This window comes from Panicum virgatum, chromosome 9K (assembly GCF_016808335.1).
Source record: "Panicum virgatum strain AP13 chromosome 9K, P.virgatum_v5, whole genome shotgun sequence".
Classification (NCBI taxonomy): Eukaryota; Viridiplantae; Streptophyta; class Magnoliopsida; order Poales; family Poaceae; genus Panicum; species Panicum virgatum.
The window spans coordinates 56,529,283-56,552,462 of record NC_053144.1 but is presented as its reverse complement, the minus strand read 5'-3'; the positions used below and the strand labels follow the sequence as shown (position 1 = coordinate 56,552,462).

Here is a 23,180-nt window from a genome sequence, read left to right as displayed (position 1 = left end):
CTTTTCTTATAACAGACAAGATGTAATGTATGTTTGTATTATTATAGTAGTAGTAGAAAAAAATACAAGCAAATAGTCCAACCTAGAATCCTACCACACCGATAAAAATATTATATTATCTGTAACAGCAAATAATAATACGCGCCACCCTCTATATGGCCATCACAATCTCCATAACACCACACTAGGCATTGCTTACTGTAACAACTAACAACAAGCTTAGCAGCCGCCATTCTCTTCCTCTTACTCCCTCTGTTCTGAAATACAAAGTATTTTGGTTTATCCTAAATCAAAATAATTTAAGTTTAATCAAATTTATAGAAAAGAACATTAACATCTAACACATCAAATATCAAAAATATAAAATATAAAATATATTGTATAATAGATCTAATTATTCTCATTTAACATTCAAAGTATTATAATTTTTTTTAAAAAGTTGATAAAATTTAGAAATTTAATTTAGGACAAACCAAAATATCTAATTTTTTGAAGGGAGTACACCGCTATCTGTGTTGGTGTTTTTGCTCCCACTACAAAAACTCCACCACACTATTCCGCTCAATGTAACGCAAAACCGTATCATAAATGCCCTGGAACCAAATTACTACTATGCTTGGTCGATTGCCAGCATGCCGAGCAAAATCATTTGCACGTCATCGATTACCATCTTGCTAGCCAACTTATCACCAGGACACCTTGCTTCTAGATTGCTGTCTCGAATAGGGTTATGAAGCAGAAGGTGAGATAGAAAGAGAAGCTTGCCAGTTCATATGATAAAATTATTGCTATGACAATCTATGGAACACAACCCCAATGGAAACAATAATAGAAGGTGATAAAGATCTATGGAGACCTTAAAGATGTAGCCTCAAAGAAGATAAGACTATCAATAATTTTATTGCACCTATATTTTATACTCTTTATATTATTCCAGCGATACACATGAACTGAACAATTAAACATAATAATACAACATGCATAGGAAAAATGAATCATTTTTATTTTGATCATATTAAATATATTTTTCAAAGCAGGTACAAATGCTAAACAATTGATCTATATTGTTTATATATCTAATTCAAACGGTTGCTAAGCACGCAAAGTTATACTAAAGCGTGTTCTTATAATAAAAGTACATATAAGAATGTAGTGTGACCATTACGCAATTCGTTTTATCCCTAGAACACGCCATGCTCACGGCAAGAGCAACCCCCCAAAAACCTCTCAAACCCCCTCTGCCATCGGCCATCCTTTCCTACTCCAAATCTCCAATCCCCGCACCCACCGCTGACCGCTCCCCTCCACCATCCCACTCTTCCGCTGGTTCCAGAACCTTCTCGATGCTTCTCTCCCGCAGGTTCTCCTGCGCGCTCGCCCGCGCCCCCTCCCTCGTCCGGGGCCGGCCCCTCCAGCCGCTCGCCGCCCCTGCCGCGCCTCCGGCGTCCCGCCCACCGCCCCGCCGCCTTATGTCCTCCTCCTCCGCTGGGTGGCAGCACGCGTCCCGGCCCCCTCCGCCGCCGCCTCCTCACCCCGGCGCCGAGAAGGTCCCGGATAACACCCTTACGCTGTGCTTTTCTGCTCCTATCTCCATCGCCTAGCGCGTTCTGAGGTGTTCGTCTGCTGCGCCACTGCAGGATCAGCTGTTCCGGGGTCTGGAGGCGGCGCTGGGCACCACGTTCAGCTCCGAGCCGCTGGCGCCACCGCCGCAGCCGATGATCCTCGTCATCAGCGGGCCCAGCGGCGTCGGCAAGGACGCTGTCATTAAGGTGCTACCCTGCAACCGTTCCCTGCCTTTGTTGCAGTGTTGATTCATGTTTGGTTTTTCGTGCTTTGGCTTTACAATGCCGGGTTGGTTTGCTCTCCAGAGGCTCCAAGAGCAGAGGGAAGAGATGCATTTCGTTGTGACCGCGACAAGCAGAGCGAAGCGGCCAGGTGAAGTTGACGGGAAAGACTATTACTTCATCACTAAGGAGGAGTTCCTAACGATGATTGAGAGGGATGAATTGCTTGAGTACGCTCTTGTTTATGGGGAGTACAAAGGGATCCCCAAGCAACAGGTATGATGTCCTGGTTATTTCTCTGCACAAGAATTGTTGTTTTGTCTTCAAAGTTTCTGTACATGGCTACGTTAGATAAGTTAAGGCTTTTAGGAGTTAGGACAAGGCATACCTAATTATATTATGATTGCCATTGTACACCGACAACGGTTTGCCTAAGCACTTATGCTGTTATGTTTATGCAATGAGTAACTGGATATCCATCATTGCTGAAAATCATGCTGCACCTCTAGAACAAGAGGTAAGGGTATCAGTGGTGAAGCTAAAATTTATGTGGAAGTCGTTGTGGACTCAAGTCACGAAAATAAATAAATAAATAAAACATAGAACCTTTACTGCACAATACAAAAGTTTGATATATACAAATTCAGGAAGATTGAATTGCCTGTTCGACTTGAGAAACTACCCTATGGCTATTCCCCTTTTGTTTTCCCAAAACACAGATGCAACAGAGTTGCACTGTTGGCCTAATACCTAATAGAAATGGAACTCATAGGACACAAAAATTTAGTTGCAAATATTTGCCGCCTTTAACTTCCAAAATTGTATTATAAATCTGTGTAGAATGCTGTGGCTAACAAATCTTTAAGTCACTTTTCAACTTGTTAAATTATCTAATCTGTGTCTTGATGGTTTATAACTGTATATGTATACAGAGTTAGTCACAGGAAATCTGTGAGCTATGTAGGTTCAGCTCCTTGTCTTACCCCAGCTCTGCCCCTTGAAAGCAAATAACAGGGCTTCACTCCACTTTATTTGCCAAGCAGGGTAGCTCATGCTCATACTGTAGTTCACAAGACTGCAATAGTATATATGTTTGCAAATGATAGTTATCATATTTGCTACACATATTTGCTTCAAAAAAAATATTTGCTACACATATCAAGTAAATTTGAGCTATGGGAACGCTATGCTTTGGAATTTTTGGAAAAGCATTACAAGATCATGGTTTGGGCATTCCACCTTCCTTGTAACCTTAACAGCTTAGGGTTTTGAATAATTATCTTTGTAAACTGGTTGCTTGAACCTCTTCTGTGATGCTTGATAGGAGGTTCAAACTCCCATTATCGAACAAATCGTTGATTTAGTTAATTTCTGCAAATTCTGTCTTTCACGTTTCACTGTCTCCAGCATGCCATCAATCTACAGTATGTGTTTATTTTCAATGGCAGTTATGGTTGATCGAAAGAATTTGTAAGCATCTGTTGACATTCATTCATTGTACCTAAGAAAATCGTTTCTGAGCAGATTGGACTGAATAAATCTATCCACATAGTAGAACCGAAGCAGTTGTGTCTTGGTGTTTCTGAATGAATGTATACACAAACTTGAAACTTCTAATACATTTACATTTTGGCATCCAGATTCGCGACTACATGGCTAAAGGCTGTGACATTGTCTTGAGAGTGGACATTCAAGGAGCAGCAACTTTGAGAGAAATACTCGGTGAATCTGCCGTCTTCATATTTTTAGTTGCAGAGAGTGAAGAGGCACTAGTTAAAAGGCTAATCCACCGTAAAACAGAAACATCAGATATGCTTCTTGTCAGAATTGCAACAGCCAGGGAGGAGGTGAGACGCATGCACAATTTTGACTACGTGGTTGTAAATGCTGAAGGGAAGCTTGAGGAGGCTGTTAAACAAGTTGAGTCTATTATTGATGCTGAGAAGGCTAAAATTCACAAGCGGCCTGTCAATATCTAAGCTGATGCTCATGTGACCTATGCCTAATATATTCATCTGTTTGAAGGGAAGTTATCTGTACGACCTAATCTGTCCAAGTTTGCTGAAGTGTGAAGGAAATTCATTACAACAATTTGACTAAGTTCAGGTTTCAGTAGTCAGAAAGTTCAATGGATTGCTGAGTCACAGAAATATAACATGTTTACCTTCAGCAGTCTCCATTGAGATACTCTGCGGGCTGTATATTCAATTTTACCTTTTCGTTATTTGTCTCTCTATTGTTTGTTTACTTTGGTTCCTATAGTTCTAACGGAGGGCATCTTAAGGGCTGTAACAAACTAGTTTCAGTCTTTCAGATGAAATCTTAAATGATGTTTTCTGTTTCTTTTTCATACTGACTAGTGTTTGCTGGGCTGCTTGGGCATGCACATGAATTGGGTGCCAATTATAGCACAATTGCCACTTTGGCTTCAAAATAAAATTTACTTTGTTCTTTCCAATGTTAGAACAGATGTTGCTTGGATTATTCCTCTTGCACAATGCAACCCCTGAAACCCATAATTCTCAAGGATTTCTGCGTGCATGCATGTTGAATACTGTAAAACCATTTCTGAGCTATTCAAGTATTTGGTAGTCCTCCACCTTTAAATATAGAGTTAATTGGATCAATTCACCTATTTCGAACGATGTCATTACAATTCACATCTTCTCTGAGCCATGCCATTTTATACATATTTGATTTCCAGGCCCATCTGCAGGTATCCATACTACCGTATAGACCAAAATGCCCCTGCTATGATTCTCTTACCCCACTCACATACTGCCGGCCCCACATGTCATCCACTCCCTCCCTCCGTCCTTTTTGGACTCCCCTCCTTTCCTCTGCTCGTCGTCATGCGAGGCCCGCGCCGGCGCCGCCGTGCCGCGCCACGCCCCTGCTCCGCCGCGGCGGCGCAGGCTCAGTCGGACGCCGGCGCGCTGCACGCGTTTCGCGCGGCGCTGCGCGGCCCTGCCATGGCGACGCGGCTCGGGGGGGCCGGGTGAGGAAGTGCGTCGGCAGCCGCGTGGTGGTGTAGCAGCGGGAGAACCTCCGCCTGCAGAGCGCCACGCCGGACCTGGGCCTCCTCCTTCATTCCATTCCCAAGCTAAGCTAGCAGACAAGACCGTGGATCCATGGGCATCTTCACGGTGACCAAGCTGTCCGAGGGTCCCGTGCGGCCGTCCGCCGCCACGCCGTCGGGGACGCTCCCCATGGCCTGGGTCGACCGGTACCCGATGCACCGCGGCCTCGTCGAGTCCGCGCACATCTACCGCAACGTCGCCGACATGCCGGCGCCGGCAGCGGAGCGAGAGGCTGGTGGCACTGGCACCGAGGCCGACGCTGCCGGCGCCTGGACAAGGAGGCGATTCGCGCCAGCTCCTGCCCCCTCCCTTCGCGGCCACCGCCGCTGCGTACTTTTTCTTGCGGAGTCCCGCGCGCTCAGCCCCGACGGGGAGGAGGGGGACTGGGATCAGGGGAGGAGGCGCGGCACGGCGGCGGCGGCGCGGGCCTCGCAGGCGCTGCGTGCGCGGAGAAGGGGCGGAGGCGGGGCACGGCGGCGCCGGCGCTGCGCGGAGCGCGGCCCGGTGGCGGCGCGAAGCAGGGGCGGAGGCGCGGCACGGCGTCGCGCGTGCAGAGCAGGGGCGGCGACGCGTTCGGAGGAAGGGGATGACATGCGGCGCCGGCAGTGTGTGTGAGTGGAGTGAGAGAATCACAGCAGATTAGCAGTAGGGACATTTTGCTCTATACGGCAATACGGGCTCCTGCAGGTGGGTTTGAGTATAAAATGGCATGGCTTAGAGAAGATATAAATTGTAATGGCATCATTCGGAATAGGTGAATTATAATAGCAGATCAAAGAACTTAGAAAATTGTAATGACATGGATCCAATTAACCCTTAAATATATGATATTATTTTAACTAATTATTTTATCGTAAACGTCACATTTTTAAATGGAAGGAATTACCTGATTGTTCATATCATGGTCTCAGATTTGCAACATTCACTCTATTCGGCTGGCTTTGGCTAGTGACTGATGGCCTGATGCTGATTTGTTGTGAGAGAAAAGTACTGCTGGCTAACTGGTACTGGTTTGGTGTGAGAGAAAAATACTGTTAGCTGGTTGCAGCAGAACGGAGTGATTAGTTTAAATATTGTTACAGCATATGTAGCTTCAGAGCTCATGGCCTTTTGATTTCCTTTTTGCAACCATTCTTGAGGCTAAACTCAAACCTGTCAACCACAAGAGGCAGGTCTGCTCTTTGCGGAGCATCAATTATGGGGGAGTGTTGAAGACCCTAAACCGGCAAAACCAGCCCAAACCGGATGAGGGGTAAAAGTTGGTATTCGTAATTAGGGTATTGAACACCCCTGGCACCACCAATTTGTTTCAGAGTTTTACCATAACGTTATTTTTTTGTGTGAAAGATTTATCATAAGCGAAATAGTACATAGCCTCATGGTTACTGGAGCTTTGGTAGCACCTTAGCTTCTGAGTAAGCGACCGCCTGTCACAACTTTTTCCTGATATAACAGGCCCAACAAACTCGTGGAAGGAGGCCCGTATGGTACGGCGACAGCGGGCCAACCAACATGTGCGCAGGCCCGGGCGGTGCCGGTTGCCGCGTGCCACTTTTTCGCCGCCTGCCGCGTGAGGGAGCTCGGCTTTTGCGCTTCCGCTCGCCGTCGCTGGCTGCCGTCCCGGACCAACGCAACCAAACCTTCCTTTTCCTTCCCTTCCCTTCCACCCGAAGTCGCCGAGTCAACAACGTCCGGCACCGGCGGCGCCTACCCCTCCCTCCTCCCCATCCTCCAAATTCCAAAACCCAGCTAGGCCCGCGCTCGCAGCGAACCCTAATGGTGCCGCAGGGGGTCGCGGAGGCCCTGCAGGCCTACACGGGCCTCACGCCGGGGGCCGCCGCCACCATCCTCGCCCTCATGCTCGCGACCTACCTCCTCGTCTCCTCCCTCTTCGTCGCCCCCGCCGCCCCCTCCCCCGCGGCGCCTCCCAAGCAACCCGAGCAGCAGCGGGAGGAAGAGAGGAAGGAGAAGGAGAAGGAGAAGGAGAAGGATCGGGAAGAGGAGGAGGAGGCGCCGATGCCCTTCGTGTTTCCGGACCCCGTCGAGGTCGGCGAGATCACGCTCGAGCAGCTCAGGTCGTACGACGGCAAGGACCCCGCCAAGCAGATCCTCATCGCCATCCGCGGCCAGGTCTACGACGTCTCGCGCGGGAGGTGAGGATCGCACTCGATTCCGCTTCCCTCTGATTTCGTCAAGATGCGGGCGACTGATATGCTGCCCATCCAACTGATTTTGCTACTTTGTAAACCAAACCGAGCTGAAACCATTAACAGGAAACAAATACTACATAGTTGGGCACGACCAAATCATTGAGTGGCAATAGCTGATTTTATGTTGGAGTGGCAATAACTGGTTTTTAGCCATTGCGTGCAGTAAGTAGGTTTGAATTTGCCATACTGGGAACTGTGGATTGTTCATTTCACTCAGAAACCTGCAGGGGCACTAAGACCTGGATTTTTCCATTATGCAATGACACGTTCAGGGGCACTACACAGTTTAAATTTGCCAAATGTTTAATGTTTTGCTATGGACTGGCCTATAAAGTCTATAACATATGCTGGATTCCTTTATCATCGTGCTCGTAGTGTATAAATATTTATAGCATTCATCTAATGTAAATTAGAGTTTATTAACTAGCTATAATGAGAGTGATGACAGATCCTTGTCTGACATCATGTAAAGAAACCAAAACAATCAAAATGAAACCTAAGTGTTAAGCTTACATTATCTAGTAGAGCTAACGGGCTGCAGGCTTGCAGCCTAGTGGTTGTAGTGCATTACTACCACCCCAGTGGCCTCAGTTTGACTCCCCGTGGCCTGTGGGAGTCCTTGGCGGCACAGGGAGCCTTTTGGGTCTTTTCCAGGTGCTGCAGCTAGAAAATTTTTCTACTGCTAATACCTTGTGTGGAGGTCTTCCCCTAGGCTGAGTTTTACATTATCTAGTTGGACTACTTTTTTGGAGCTCTGAAGCTAAACTCCTTATTTAAATAAATCTACTGATACTTCCAATTGAAACTGATTTCTCGAAACACTGTCATACTTAATATGTACTGAATTCCCAATTCCCTATCCATTTCTATGGTCTCTTTGTGTTCCTAATTAATCTGTTTCTTTTTTTTTTGTTTACATTCTGATTGCAGTGCCAATATTTTTATTGATGTTTGCTTTATGCACCTTTGTTCTGTAGCTAGTCATTTGTTTGCTAAAGTGATCATAATAAATCATATCCATGTCTCCTTGCTTAGTAATATAAAGATTGAGTTGAAACACTGCCATGTTCTGCATGTGTTGTATTTCCTAAATCTGTATTCATTTCAACGACCTCTTGCTCCACCTAATTAGCTTTACTGTTTCGTTTTCCTTTATCTTCTGGTTTATAGCAAGTTGCAAACTTGCAGGGCCACTATTAATGTTTCTGATTGCTTTGTGCACCTTGTTTGTTTAGCTAGCATTTGGATGTTGTATAAGTGATCATAGTTTATCTACCATGTCTCCATCCCTCCTTTGTTAGCTCCACACTTGTCTGGGAAATAGTATATAGTTGTGAAGTCATACTCTTCTGTAGTTTAGTCAGGATTGTTTATCCTGTTGTCTGCAATCAGTAGTGTCTATTGCTACTGTCGGCTAGTCTTAATACTTTGCTTTGTTTAACTGTTGTTCATCCTCCTAGTCTGCTGTTTCAACAGGCAACAAGCATATTCTTATTTGTTGAGACTGTCTATTTTCTTGAACACTCACTGTAGTTTTCTATTTGGATGTTCTTCTGCTCCATATACTGCCAAAGAATTAGGTATATAGGTCTGTTTGGATTCTGATTTTTAGACGTGAACTTGGTACTTGTGCAATGTATTGTATGTCTGTGACTAGTGGCTGACGACCACATATGGTTATGCAATGTAAAATATGCATCATAGTTCCACTTCCAGATGACATTTGAAACAAGATCTGTTTATCTATAACATTATTCATAAACAGAACGTTTGCCTTGTATGAGATTCTGCTATGTGGGTATGCCCTTGAGCAGTAGGCCTCTGTTGCAAATAAGATGTTGCTCGTGTCATTATGGACGTATAATTTGGTTTATTGCCCGCTCATGATTGTGTTCCCTGATATTTTTCTCTCAGGCTCTTTTATGGCCCTCAGGGGCCATACTCCTTGTTTGCCGGGAGGGATGCAACCCGGGCCCTGGCATTGATGTCATTTGACCCTAATGACCTCACCGGGGATTTGGACGGCCTAAGCTCCGATGAGCTGGAGGTGTTGCAAGACTGGGAGGAAAAATTCAAGGAGAGGTACCCGAGGGTGGGTCACCTTGCCTGTCAAGACACAGCAGGCAGTGGCCGCAACGCCGCTCAGCCTGACCATGAGGAAGGGGACGCCTAACTCCATCGCCGGTTTGCTTCGTCCCCTTGTTTTCTTCTCACTGCATCCCAAGGGGTAGATCTGATGTGCTCACTATAGTAGGTGGCGCTGCCCGCGTCATCGTGTGTTGTCTGTACGTGTGACTAATGTACCTGCCCTGCCCGCTTTTGTTTTGATGTCTAGTGGATTAGGGGGAGGTTTTGAGTGGCAGAATAACTCTGGAGGCTCTGAGGGAACAGCCCATGTGTATATCGGTGCGTGATTTGTGTCATGATTCCTGGCTTTGTTGCTCGTGTAACAACGAGCCTGCTGTCAGCTAAAGCGCCATGATTCGCCAACCCACAGCATAGACCGATTACTTTTTCTGCCCTGTCGGAGAACAGCATCCGAATCATGTCCGTTCTTTCGATCAGATTCCTCGCTTTCCACACATTATGCGTCGTCTACGGTTGATTGCTTGAGCTGGTCCTTTTATTCTGTTAGCAGCGAGTTCCTTCCTTCCTTTTGATCGTCTTGCAATCTTGAGCCTTGCCAACGCATGGGGGATGACCGCCACGACGCGGGGGCTCGCCCGGCCGGCTCCCGCCGTGGCTGATAATGATTGTCTCCTCTCGGCTGCTCTCCGTGGCGGGGCGGAGCAAGAGGCAGGTCCGGGGCAGGGGAGCGCTCGTCCGCTCACATGGCGTGTCCCGGGGAGCCGAGCACGGCTGCACGGGGGACCCCTCGCTGCCTTCCCTTGGCACGTACGTGCCCCACGGCTCCCGAAGGGGGGGGGGGGGGGGGGGGGGGGGGGGCACCACGCAGCAGCGCAATCCATCTATCCGTGCCCGAGTCGCGTCATGTGGCGGTCCGATCTGGAGCAGGAGCACCACCCCCTCGGCCCTCCCCTCGCCATCACAATCCACGATGGCGTGGGCGGGCGCCACCACCTCGCTCAACCACCCGTCCCCGCCGTCCCCCTGTTTCTGTTCCGCAAAACAGAGGACTCTCTGGACTGCGAGGAGGACCAGCCTATCCGTGCCCGACCCGGGAATTTACGCCGGCAAGCTCGTGCCTTTTCTTGGTGCAATGGTGGCCGACCTACCTCTACCGGCCGCGATCTCTCCCCCGGTGAATCGTCTCCAAAACCTAACCCTCCTGCTCCAAGCTCCAGCAGCTTCGGAACGATCTCGTCTGGTAGATCGATCGGAGCGCGTCGAGTATTCAGTATCGGGGGGCCCGACCAGGCTTCTCAGCTCTCATTTCCCAAAAAAAAAAGGCTTCTCAGCTCTCACTGTTGCTGCAAAATATCGTGGCAGGCGCCGGAAGAGGCTCACATCAATGCCTCTGCCCTACATGGCGTCCCGTCCGGGGTATCAGGACCGGACGGCGGCATGGTTCCGACACCGACGTCGTAGATGAGTGCGTCGCAGCGTTTCCCTTCCTCCGGATTTCTCCCAGACAACGTAGAAAATTCCTGTCGTTTTACACGAGCCTTCTGGTCCAAGCCTCCCCGTTAATGCCGCGGTGCACCGCCGTACGGCGATTCACAGGGAAGAGGGAGAGCTGTAGTTTTACCTGTCAGATTGGGGTTCCCTGTCTACTACTACTACTGTACCTCCGTCAGCCCTGCTGAATTCTACTGTTCCTATTCTTTTATTGATAAAGGTGTCTTTCAATGGCTGTCAACTGCTAAAAGAAAGAGCGAAGGCTATCAGGTACTGCTAGTATAGCATTCCATAGCTCATCATTTAGGGGAGATCCTCATTGTCATTTCTCATCAATATTGGATTGATCAATTCAATGCTCGCTTTGGTGTGTGTCATCTTGCACGGACGGGCTGATTGCACGAGTGGTGGCTTTCGACATAATGCCTCAAAGCGCCCTCCGGAGAGCCCTCGAAACGCCACCCCCCATACCCGAATCCCCATCTCCATCCAAGGGAAGGAGCATGCCCGCTCCCACAGAGCGGCGGCTGCCCACTGCCAGCGGCGGGCGAAAGCAACGCCGGCTCCCAAACCCCGAATTGAAAACACGTTCCACGTTCTCGAGAAATCGGGGAAAACACATTCTTAAAAGCACAAGAACAATGCTCCAGCTCCAGCTCCATCTCCATCAATGAGTGATCTATCGTGTGACTACGCTACAGGAGAGGAGAGGACCTGATTGGCGTCCATGAGGATGGCCTCGGCAGGCGCCTTTTCGCTGGGTCTCTAGCTCTAGGTGCGAGAGCCCATCATCTCGCCCCCTTCCCAGCCGGTAGACCGGCACCGCGCCTCGTTGGCAAACATGGCATCATCGGAGTCCAGAGATCATCAGACCCATGCACGCAATTTTTTTTAAGAAGAAGAGAAAAAAATCGTCGGATAGGCTGGTGTTGGCACAAGTACGGACAGTTCATGCTTGGCTAATACTGTAATCATGGAGCGCCCTGTAGACACATCATGAATTTATGATACAGAGCAAATAGCTTTGTATAATGCTAGACTGCATGATGGTTCTGGTTCAGTTCTCTCCCAATCATAAACGAGACAGAGAGAGAAGAGGGTCAGTAGCAGCGGGGGGGGGGGGGGGGGGCGTGCATATGGTGTACAACTACCCTTTGAACACATATATGAAGCACTAAATATAATTAAATAATAAAACTAAATACACAATTTGGTTGTACACGACGAGACGAATTTTTTGAACCTAATTAGTGCATGATTAGCCATAAGTGCTACAGTAACCCATATGTGCTAATGATGCGGTCAAAGGCCTCAAAAGATTCGTCTCGCGGTTTCCAAGTGAGTTCTGAAATTAGTTTTTTAATTAGTGTTCGAAAAACCCTCCCGGCATCTGGTCAAATCCTAGATTTGACATCCAAAATTTTTTGCTTCCGGAACTAAACGGCCCCTCACGCGCCGAGCTACCGCATTATTCGGCGGTTGGGACTTGGGGTTGGTTCCTCCTTGCGCGCGAAGCTGGCCCGGCCCGGCCGGCCACGGGAGAGCGCTCGTGCGCGGTTGCACACGCACAGTGGGGATGCCGAGATAGTATTATTTTTCACGGGCGGGTATGGTACGTTTTTTTTCTAGCCTCTACTGCTTGTTACTGAAATCGTGCTCTGTTTAGGTGCACCGCCTAGTTCAGGACAATGGCACCGTTTCTAGCCATGTTTAATTTCTAAAAAAATTTCTATAGTACTCGTCACATCGAATTTTTGGACACATACATGAAACATTAAATACAATTGAAAAAATAAATAATTATACAGTCTAACTGATTAGCACGAAAAAAAAATCTTTTAAATCTAATTAATTTATGATTGAATATTATTTGTCAAATAACAACGAAACGTGCTACAGTATCAAAACTTAAACTTTTTCGCGAACTAAACACAACCGAGTGAAATGTCCTGCGACCCGGATCTCCTCAGTCTGCCCACGGCCGTGCACGGCACCGAGCTCGAGGACGACGAGGGCCGCCGGGCGATCCCTCCGGTGAGGCCAGCCAAACCCCACGGAGACGGGCTGACAGACGGTTACGATCCTTACTTCTGAAAAATGTTTTTCTTTAAAAAAACTTCTGAAAAATGAGTGCTGACAGACGGGCAATTATCAGGAAAGGACTGGCCGTTCTTAAGACGCTTTAATTTGCTGCCCGGGGGGAATTAAAGGGGCCTTTTCTTCCCCGTTGGGAATAGAAAATGCAGGGGCGCCCATCATCCTGTTCAGTGCAGCACCAACAGCTCGATTGGTTTTTGGTTAGAGTGGTCATGATTAGCGCGAGCGCCACTTTATCCCGGGGAAAGGCTGCACATTCGATCTCATAGATCTTGCTGTCGCCCTCTCCCTCCATCTTTTTTTTGCAACAAAAATCTCGGGCCTCGTTTTAGAATCTGAATGTTAGTTCTTGCATTGCATTATCTTGTGCAATTTTCGTTCAAAATCTGTAGATTTTGAAAAATTTTGAGTCAAAAAGTCTTATTTCGATGGACAGAATAGGTGTGCTTCACAGTGAAGGAAGCAAAATTGCATCATTGGTGAATGGGCAATATGAAGGAATGACGTGCTGGAGTACAGGGTAGTTCTGACTACCACCGAGAGTACCGTTGCCCAGATTCTGCAGGAAGGAGATCGAGTGAGACGAGGAGGAGGATTAACTGATTAAACTAATATCCTAGGACCAGGAGGGTCAGAGAGATACAACTCCATGGGCAACGGTAGAAAAGAAAAACCGAAAAGAATCCACTCACCGTCTCTCTCTCTCAGTCTCTCTCCTCTCTAACGGTATGATTAGGGGCACCCCGACACGCAGCCATGGACGGGCTTAACAAACGGTCGCTCTCCTCCCCCGCCTTTATAAGCGCCTCCGCAGCGCCTTCAGCCCTTCACTCGCCACCACCATCCCCTTCCTATCTCACCTACTCTCCCCTCCCCGCCTCCTCCCTGCTCCGGCAGCAGCAGCGGCGGCAAGAATCCCGAGGCAGGCAGGCAGCATGCAGTCCAAGCACCGGGTCTTCGCGGAGGACCTGCTCCTCGCCGCGGAGGGGGAGGACCACTTCGACCGGGTGCCGGACTCGCTGGTCCTCATCATCTTCAACAAGCTCGCCGACGCGCGCTCGCTGGGCCGCTGCTCCGCGGTGTCGCGCCGCTTCAACGCGCTCGTGCCGCTCGTCGACGACGCCTGCCTCCGCATCGACCGCGTCATCCCCGCCGACGGCGCGGACGGCGCCGGCGCCGACGCGCTCGGCCTGGCCGGGGCGCCGCGCCCGCGCGCCGTGCTCTCGCACCTCCTCAAGGCCATGCTGCAGGCCGTGCTCAAGCCCTTCGCGCACTGCGACGCCAAGTCCGGCGCCGGCGCGCACGGCGGCAAGCACGCGCAGCTGCAGCACCACTCGCCCGCCCAGGTGCTCAAGAACTTCAGCAGCATCCGGAACCTCCGCATGGAGCTCCCCGTCTCCGACGTCGGCACCGACGACGGTGTCGTCCTCAAGTGGAAGGCCGTGTTCGGCAGCACGCTCCAGAGCTGCGTCATCCTCGGCGGCACCAAGGTGGAACGGGCCGCCGCCGGCACCCACCACGCCTCCTTGACCGCCGCCGCCGCCGCCGACTCCGATGCCACGGGCGACGACAGCGGCAGCATCCCGGAGTCCTTCTACACCAACGGCGGCCTCAAGCTGCGCGTGGTCTGGACCATCAGCTCCCTCATCGCCGCGGCCACCAGGCACTACCTCCTCCGCGAGATCGTCAAGGAGCACCCCACCCTGGAGCAGGTCGCGCTCACGGACGCGCACGGCCAGGGCACCCTCACCATGGGGCGCGACCAGCTCAAGGAGTTCAGGGACAAGCCGCTCGCCGCGGCCGCCGCCGCCAACCGCACGCAGGTGCCCGCCTGCAACATGAAGCTCCGCTACGCGCCGCTGCTGGAGCTCTCCGACGGCACGAGGATCCACGGCGCCACGCTCGTGGTCATCAAGCCCGTCGGCGAGGCCGGCGGCGTCGGCGGCGGCAGGAAGGAGCTCGACGACTTCGTCGCCGACACCTTCGACGGGCCCTTCAGGGAGGCCGTGGGAGTCCTCAGCAAGCGCCGCACCTACCTGCTTGAGATGAACGGCTTCTAGTCTAGCTAGGCTCCACCTGTGCACCGCGCGTCTGCAAGACTTGCAACGGCCAGAGCACCACCTCCATGGCAATGGGCAATGGCAACTAGGTTGCTCTCCTCGCTTCAGCTCGGCCCGGCTCAGAGATCGGCGGCATACTGAGGTGTTCCACCTTGTAACAATCAACGCTGATGCCGCCTCGATCACTCATGTCTCGTTACTGCCTTGGCATCGTTGTGACACAATCAATAATCGAATGGAGTGGGCAGCACCTGCAGCCAGCTCCATAACATTTTGGTGCTATGATGAATGGATGAATCAATGGATGGAATGATAGCCCTGGTTAGACTATGTTCGGGTGGCTGCCGGCTGGTGCTGATTTGTTGTTAGATAAAATTACTGCTGGTTGGCTGGTGGCTGGTAGCTGGTGGCTGGTAGCTGGTGCTGGTTAGGTGTGAGAGAAAAATACTGTTGGTTGATACTGGAGTAGGCCAGTAGAACAAAGTACCCGTCACATCGAATTTTTGGACACATATATGGAGCATTAAATGTGGTTTAAAAAATAAATAATTACGCAGTCTAACTAATTAGCACAAGATGATTTTTTTAAGCCTAATTAGTCCATGATTGAATATTAGTTGTTAAGTAATAACGAAATGTGCTACAGTACCAAAACCCAAACTTTTTCGCGAACTAAACAGGTGTTGTCCACAATGCTGTCAAAGTTCTGAGATGAAATCACGATTTCAATCAAATGAATGGGATGGAGCAATCCCAATTTTAATCAAGTGTTGTCGAGAATACTCTGAAATTCTTGAATGGAGTTGCTTGCAGTTTATGGTGACTGGAAATGGTTATATGCTCTGGGTTGAAAGAAAAACGAATTTGTCTTTCTCGAATTGAAATGAGAATTGCATTCACACAGACTGGGCAATGAACCATCTGTGCTCTAGGATATGCATCACTCTCTGTATGGCCTGTGCTCTGAATCCCCCAAAATTCCTAAAGCAAAACACCCTCATCCAAATAGTGGATAAACTGACAGGTCCTTTCTTGTCCTGGGATGCTTTTTGTGGCTTGCTTCATCTGTGAATGGGTGAGCTAAGCGCTGAGTCACCATGAAGTCTTGCGCCCTTTGCTACATTTTGGGGACTATGAACTGGCCATTTTTGCTCCCTTTACCACGTCTGCATTGCTGGATTGAGTTTATCTGAATAAAAGTCACCGAATTTCAACAATGCGTGATTTTGTTCCTATCCAGTAGTAGTTGTCTAGACTCTAGACTGGTAGCCACATGGATGATATTTGTCACCAGGTACAGCACAGCCTTTGTCTTGTGGGACGCTTCTTCCTTGCACGCTCCTCCTGGGAACATTACCGGGCATAACACCAACTTGCAATTACTTAGCATTAGGAATTAGGATAGGATTTCTTAATCCACACTTCGATACAGCAAGCGCAAGCACGACACCATTTCGGATCGGCTTTCTTAATCCACACAGCACATTCCGTGCTGCATCAACACGCCAGGAGGGCTAAAATTTATTCCAGGCCGCATACTGTGCAATCCATTATTGATCCTCAGGAAGACGAAGACGATGTCAAGACGGTGGGGAGGGGGGAGAAGGCAGTTGAGATGCCCTTATCTGGACTGTCTCCCTAACGTAATGCTGGAAACATGTGAAATTCTCGCCTCACTTCCTGTCAATTCGCTGCCCTACCAAAGCGGATAAAGAAACATGCCCTGCTGAGTTTGCATGGATCATTCTGAGGCAGACGGCAACGGCATGTGTGCGCGGCAATTAGAGAGGGGACTAGCCGCACAAACACATGCCTCCAGCTATTTGATTCCGCAGATTATGAGCCTGTGTGCTCCTCGCCCTCGCGGCTCGTCCACCGTCGCCAACTGCTGCAGCTAGCCTGCAGGTGATCGATTGGGAGGAAGAAGACTCCGTCCGATTTCGCGTTAGGTGAAGGATGAACTGTTCTGACAGCGGAAAAATGTTTTCTGCAGCCGCCATTTCGATTTCTTGGTGCAATGCGATGGGGGCAGGGCAGCTGCGAATACGATCCTGGATTGAATATTCGAGTGTGTTCAGTAGGGGCTGGTGGTGGAGGACTGCGACAAGGGCGATCTTAAATTTATTGTGGCAGGAGAAAAGGTAAGAGAGAGTACGCTCTTCTTCTTCTTCTTTTTTAAAAAAATCGGTTTAGTATGAATATATTTTTCGTATTGCAATTGATTAGTGCACTAATGGCTGTGCTGTTCCTTGGCCGGTAGGGATTAGTGCTGCTCGGGTACGGTGCGGGGCATACGAAAAGGAGATGGATGGGCCCTTGGACGGTGGTTGGGTTAACGGCCAAGCCCCCCTTCGCTGCATTGCGCTGCGTCCTCTTGATGTGATCGTTGATGGCGTCCGTCTCATGGTTAGTGACAAGGCTGCCGCCGCTTCGAATCGGCTGGGATACCAGCATCGGGATCAGACGGCGCACCACCACAAATGGGCAAAAGTGCTGGAACCAATCGAGATTTGGTTTATATCAGGCTCAGAACTTTATGTCTCCTTAAGTTATGGTTAAGCATCTTGTTCAGACCGAAATGCCTGCTTGGGATGCGGTAACTCGGTCGAAAATGTCCAGCTCTCGCAAGAATTGGGAGAGCCACCCACGTCTTGACGGAGCTTATTCCCCCTTGCTCTCGTTTCTTTTTTTTAACTTCACCGTCGCAACGGCAACGAAACGTGATCTCTGTTGACGAAGAATGAACACATATATTTTATATCTACTCGATGATCAACTAGGTGTTGCGGCTGAATCTCCTCTGGCAAATAAACTGGCATTCTGGATCCGAGGCGGCCGAGCCGAGCACCCAACGGTCGTGCCTCGTCTTGGACGTTCATGTGACGACGATCCGAGCGTTATCCGGACATGTTCATCGTGTCTCATCACCTCAAGAGTCCACGCTATTCTCTCTTTTTTTCTGTACATGAAAAAAATACAGTACGACTGCTTGCATTGGGAAGCAGGACGAGGGAATATTAGTCCATATATGGCTATTAAACTAATCATCATACTAGCCCGTCATATGGCCGTAAAGTACTGTGCTTACTCCCTAATCAATGCGCTAAACTAATGCGGCCGTATCTTGACAGTGCAACAATACCGTCGCGTCCAGTCCATCTCTGCGGGTGATGCGGTGTCAGTCAGTGCCCTCTTCTTACCGTTGGCGTCACCGTCAGGCGCGGCTGCTCCTACCGTTGTGCTGTGCCCTTGTGCTGTCCAGCGATCAGGGGGTTGCTTGGCTTCCTTGGGTTGAATGGAAAGGGCTGAGCCTACCTTGGCGATGAATCAAGAGGTCCGGTTCTTGTTTTCTTTCGCTGCAAGAGTCGCTGTGCGTGCCTTTTCGAGAGCAGAGAAAAGGTTTCGCTGAAGAGTGAAGACATGAGCAACGCAGAGCAGAGAAAGGGGGCAAATGGGTCAACAGGACGAACACAGGATACTACTCAGCGATGCATTGGCATGGGGCTGCAGGCAGATTGCTTGTGGTCACAAGAAGTGTGTCGCCGCTGAAAAGGTTAGAAGATGCAGGGGGAAACGTCAAGTGGTTTCGTCTCCGTTTCCCAATGTTCCGTTGCGATTCTCTTCCTCTCGTCAGATTTTGATTCCTCTCTCTCTGAAAGTTCCATCAGCAAGAAAAGGTGAGATCTCTGCTCTTGGAGAGGAGAAACGAATGCCTAGAAAATATACTTGATTCATACGCATTTCTCGCCCATGAGAACATTATAATTCTCTAGAAAGATTATCCGGTGATCCATCAAATCCAAACTATAGTTTCCCTAGTCCAAGATTAGTCACTCTGTTCTGCTGGCAACCAGCAACAGTGCTTTTCTCTCACACTAAATCAGCATCAGCCACTAGCTAGCCAGTAGTACTTTTCTCTCACAATAAATCAGCACCAACCATCAGACACAGCCAACCGAACAGTATACTTCGTACTTCCTAGTCTAAGAGGAATGTATAAATGTCTGTTACCCTGTCGTGATACCAACTCGTCCTACCATTTAAAGGAAGGAGGAACATTGGCACGGACAGGGAATATCGAATGAACCATCTTGTCCACTAACGGGGACAAGACCAGGGCCCACAACAGCAATTCCCGGGCCTTGTTGCCCTTCTTTAATTTCTCAAGCTTTTACAAATGGGGCATTACCCATTTCTAAACGTCCCTGTTGCACAGCCATGGATGCTATCTAAACACCAGGTGTTGCTGTCATGGAAAAGAGGCCTCTCTTCTTTAGAACTGGCCTTAGCCCTGTGGGGACAAAAGGAGGAGCCAATTTGCAGAGGGGGAATTCAGAAATGGTGGCATTCCACATCCATCAGCCCTTGTGTGACGCGAAATGGTCTTAAGATAGATAGATAGATCACGGAACCACGGACTGGGCTGTAGTCAATTCACAAATATCTGCTGCTAACTTAACAAGAATCAGCCGGATTAAAAAAAAACTTGACAGGAATCTCTATTAGAAGTAGCCTAGTTTGCGCGCACAAACCCGTCAACTCACCAAAAGTTTGAGATGAGCACTCCCTTCCCCTCCTCGAATCAAGGTTCCACTACTAGACTTGCGACGTGCACTATAAACGGTCGGTATCAAATGAGTTGCATTTACCAACTTTTAGTGATTTATTATCTAGATGCTTAAATTAGCGATGAAAGATGGATAAAGTTATCTTCATTTAAACAGCGAGATCTTCTGGCCGGCGAGATTCACCAGTGCCGTGCACGCCCTTGGTCTCATACTCCGTCTCCATTCTGCCACGTAACCGACCCCAGGAGCGAAGAACACGCCGAGCGTAAGAAACGGTCGACGGCACCGGACCATACACGACCCCATCACTGGAACTACCCGACCTCATTTACATCAACGAGTGCAGTGCACGCGCCACTGCGCGTGTAAAATTTTGTTTTGATTCCATTTGGCAATGTTTGTTAGTTTGCATTTATCTAAATTTAAGTAGAGCGAAGGTATTTAAAGAGTATTGCACATATAAGCAAAGATAGTACATATATAATGTACATAAAGATAGGAATAGAAGGAGAGAGCGAGAGATCTATTTATTTATGTACATATGCAGTTATATAGAAAAGTTGGGAATTTTTTGTGTCCCACATAGATTTGCCTAGTTGTGGTTCCTATCCATAGTGATTGATGTCGGGATGGAGTTTAGCAAGGGAATATGCTATCTCATCCAATGGATTTGCTGATTTAAGCTCCCCAGTATAGGCAACTTTGCTTCTCTTCTCGTCATTCCATTTTCCATAGTAGCAACTCATTGATATCGGTAGCCTGGATGATGCTTCTTATTAACAAGCAGCACGCACGGTAGATCATTTTTTTTTACCTTTGATTTTAAAATTTGCTTCCATTTGTGTAATGTCTTCGTTTTCTTATGAGAACATCAGAAACAATGAGGGAATAAACAGCCTTGGCCCCGTGGTGAGCATTTACAGTTGTCAGAGCATCTCCAGCAGTTTGGCAAATTGAGTTGCCATCTTTAATTTTTGGTAAAAACGTTAAAAATACTCCTCCAACAGTTTGGCAAAAGACTTGGTAATTTTTGGCAACTTGGGAAAAATCAGCCTCCAGCGCGCAAATATACGCGCGCGGCGCGCGGTTGGCATCGTGGTTTCTAGTCAGATGGGAGGGTGAAAAAAGAAATAAATAACAGAGAAGGGTTCCTGATTTAAGTCTTCAAGAGGTGGAAGGGCATAAATATTGTCGGTGTCCCGACCCGGGGGGCCGGATCCCAACTAGTAAATGCTGCGTGTTTCCTCGTCCCAGATGATGATGCAACAGGCATCATAGTAACGCACGGTTTATCCTGGTTCCGGTCGCGGGGCCGTACGTCCAGCAAAGGGGGTGTGCGAGGGCACTGTATTATCTTGCACCCGGAGTGCTTGTAGTAGGGGATACAAGCGAGGCGAGAGAGAGGGAGGGAAGCTCCCAAGTCTCTGCTAGAAGAAGGGTTGAACGTGGCGAATAGGGGTGCCGGAGCGTAAGTGATGACGGATCACGTCGGGAGGCGTCTGAGCGTCCTCAGAGTGAGAGAAAAACTAGACCGCGCTAAAGGAAGCCCGCCTCCTCCTTTTATAGTTACAAGGAGGGGCGGTGCACATGAGTGAGGGCGTGGAAGTCGTCGTTTTTCCCTGAATCGCGGGGGTACAGTGGTCTGACACTGTAGGAAGTACATTGTGGAAAGGCGGCGTGCATCGCAGTCGTCCTGGATATCGACCTTGGTCCTGCGAATATCGCGCCGGCCGTCCTGCAGTGTCCCTGCAGGCGGCGTGGTCGTGGCTGATGTATGGTCTTCTATATACGGCGCGGTGGCGTTCGGTGGGCCCTGCGGACTGGGGTCCTGCATGCACCAGCGGCAGTGGGGCGCGCGGCGGCCCCGGACCCCCTGGTCGGAGTGCGGGCGTGCATACTAGGAGGTCCGGGGGACGCGTGGAGGTCCCGGACTCCTGAAAAGGGGGGAGGTCCGGGGCTCCGTCCGTGCGTGCTAAGCGCCCCTCTCAGAAGGACACGTGACGTCGCCGGACCCCTTCCCCAGTGGGAGGCGAGTCCGGATGGTCGGTGTCGGCAAAATAGTAACGAGAGCAGTGCCGAGCCTGTCTTGTCCCGTGTCGCATGTCCCACAGTGCTGCTACAGCCTCCGGGATGGCGGAGCGGTGACCGAAGTCAGCGGATGGGACCCCGGTCACATCCACTGTGGGAGGGGCGGCCTGACGCCGCCTGTCCTGGGCGCCGTGGCGGAGCGACTGGCTTTTAATGCCTTCGTACGGCGAGTGGTTGGGCGGCGGGGTTGTTTGTCCCTTGTGCCGAGGGGTGCCCTCGAGCGAGGCGGAGATGGCTTACCTGCTCGAGGGTAGATTCGCTACCCTCGAGCGAGGCGGAGATGAGTCACCCGCTCGAGGGTAGATCCGCTACCCTCGAGCGAGGCGGAGATTGCCCAGTGGGCCCGAGAGGGACCCTTGAGCGAGGCGGAGATTGTTCCGCGGGTTCGAGGGGGATGTGAATGGGCCGCACGCTGGGCTTCTTTGAGTCCTTTCCTTTCTTCCGAATGGGAAGCAGGCGTGGGCCTTTGTGGGCCCAGGTGCTTGCGTTTTTAAAGCGATCTCAGTACCCCGATTAGGGTGTCCCTAATCGTGGTACCCGACAGTAGCCCCCGAGGCTTTGGTCGAGTCAATGGATTCGGCGAAAGGGTGATTCGGCGATTTCCCCTTTGACGTGATCGGTCAATGCCGCGCACCCGCCAGACGCGCCTGAGCGCCAGCCCGGCGGATGTGACAACTCACCGGTCGGAGTAGTACGCCCGTGGGAAGAGTACTTCGAGGCGCGCGCCTCTTTGTTTGTTTGTTTGAAGGACAAGATGTGTCCGCCACTGAGGGGGGCCAGGGCGACGGTGGCGCCCGCTGCCTGGCAGCTGGTGCTTTCATCGCGCTGTCCCGCACGTAGGGCCTTGGCCCCGGCATTCCTGGTTGCTTTGCGGCGCGCCGTTCGAGGGCAGCCGGCCAGAGCCGATGCTGCACCGCTTAGCGTCCAGGGGCTCAGCTCCACTTTATTTTGTTTGGTCGTGTCTCGGCGCGGTGACCGAGGACATCCTTTGCCCATGGAGTGCCGCGTCGTCACGGGCGATACAAGCCTCCGCTCTTCGACAATCTTGAAGCTTTGTGCCCGGCGCAGCTATAACTAGGGGTCGTGGGGTTCCCTTTCTTCTCCAACCTCCCAGCTCTTCTTCCAGCATCGTCTAAATCTTGTAATGTTTACTTTGCCTTTTTGTGACCGCCCCCGGGATGGGGCGGCCTGGCTTTTTTAGGCTTTTGGTGCTAGAAGAATGCTTGCGAGCGGTGGGGGAAGACCAGAGTGGGCGTGCGCTCCTTCCCTTAGCTTAAGTGGGATCAGCAGAAGAGCATTGGGCCCGTGGGGTCCTGCTCCTGTGATGTTCCCTAGCCTGAAGGGGGATGGAGATGCCTGACCGTGGCGCTGGCGCCAGGTCTGGCGGCTGTTTTTCGCATCGTCCCCCCGGTGACAAGGTTGCTCTCGGGGAGACGGTGCGGAGGGCGCTGTCCACCAGCTCGACCCCCCGCTTGGTCTTCGGTGGAGGAGACGCTAGACGAAGGCTTGCGAGGAAAGCATCCCGCTGGACCCGTGCGGTCTGCGGGCTATTCCTCGCATCCCTAGCAGCCTGGCCGTTGCATCAGTCAGGGGCTCGGTGCCTTTCTTCGTCACTCGTTCCACCCCAAGACAGGGAAAATTGCCACGTAGGTGGCAATGTGTTTGTATCTCTTGATGGCTTCGCGCCGGTAACCCTTTGTAATCTTTATTTGCA

At 50.2% G+C, this 23,180-nt stretch overlaps 3 protein-coding genes across 3 annotated transcripts; all 3 read left to right on the top strand.

The window, feature by feature from the left end:
- The first annotated feature begins 1,216 nt into the window (after nt 1-1,216).
- Nucleotides 1,217-4,134, top strand: LOC120652551 (guanylate kinase 2, chloroplastic/mitochondrial-like). The gene is made up of 4 exons (XM_039930403.1): nt 1,217-1,547; nt 1,638-1,769; nt 1,869-2,060; nt 3,425-4,134. Exons 1-4 carry the CDS (start codon nt 1,344-1,346, stop codon nt 3,761-3,763), a joined length of 867 nt encoding a protein of 288 aa, XP_039786337.1. The 5' UTR covers nt 1,217-1,343; the 3' UTR covers nt 3,764-4,134.
- Nucleotides 4,135-6,445: 2,311 nt separating this feature from the next.
- Nucleotides 6,446-9,564, top strand: LOC120652550 (membrane steroid-binding protein 2-like). Its single transcript, XM_039930402.1, has 2 exons — nt 6,446-7,017; nt 8,989-9,564. The coding sequence occupies exons 1-2, from the start codon at nt 6,641-6,643 to the stop codon at nt 9,245-9,247; spliced, it is 636 nt and encodes a 211-aa protein (XP_039786336.1). The 5' UTR covers nt 6,446-6,640; the 3' UTR covers nt 9,248-9,564.
- Nucleotides 9,565-13,564: 4,000 nt separating this feature from the next.
- Nucleotides 13,565-15,140, top strand: LOC120652549 (F-box protein At4g18380-like). The gene has a single exon (XM_039930401.1). It carries the CDS (start codon nt 13,686-13,688, stop codon nt 14,808-14,810), a length of 1,125 nt encoding a protein of 374 aa, XP_039786335.1. The 5' UTR covers nt 13,565-13,685; the 3' UTR covers nt 14,811-15,140.
- Nucleotides 15,141-23,180: the final 8,040 nt, after the last annotated feature.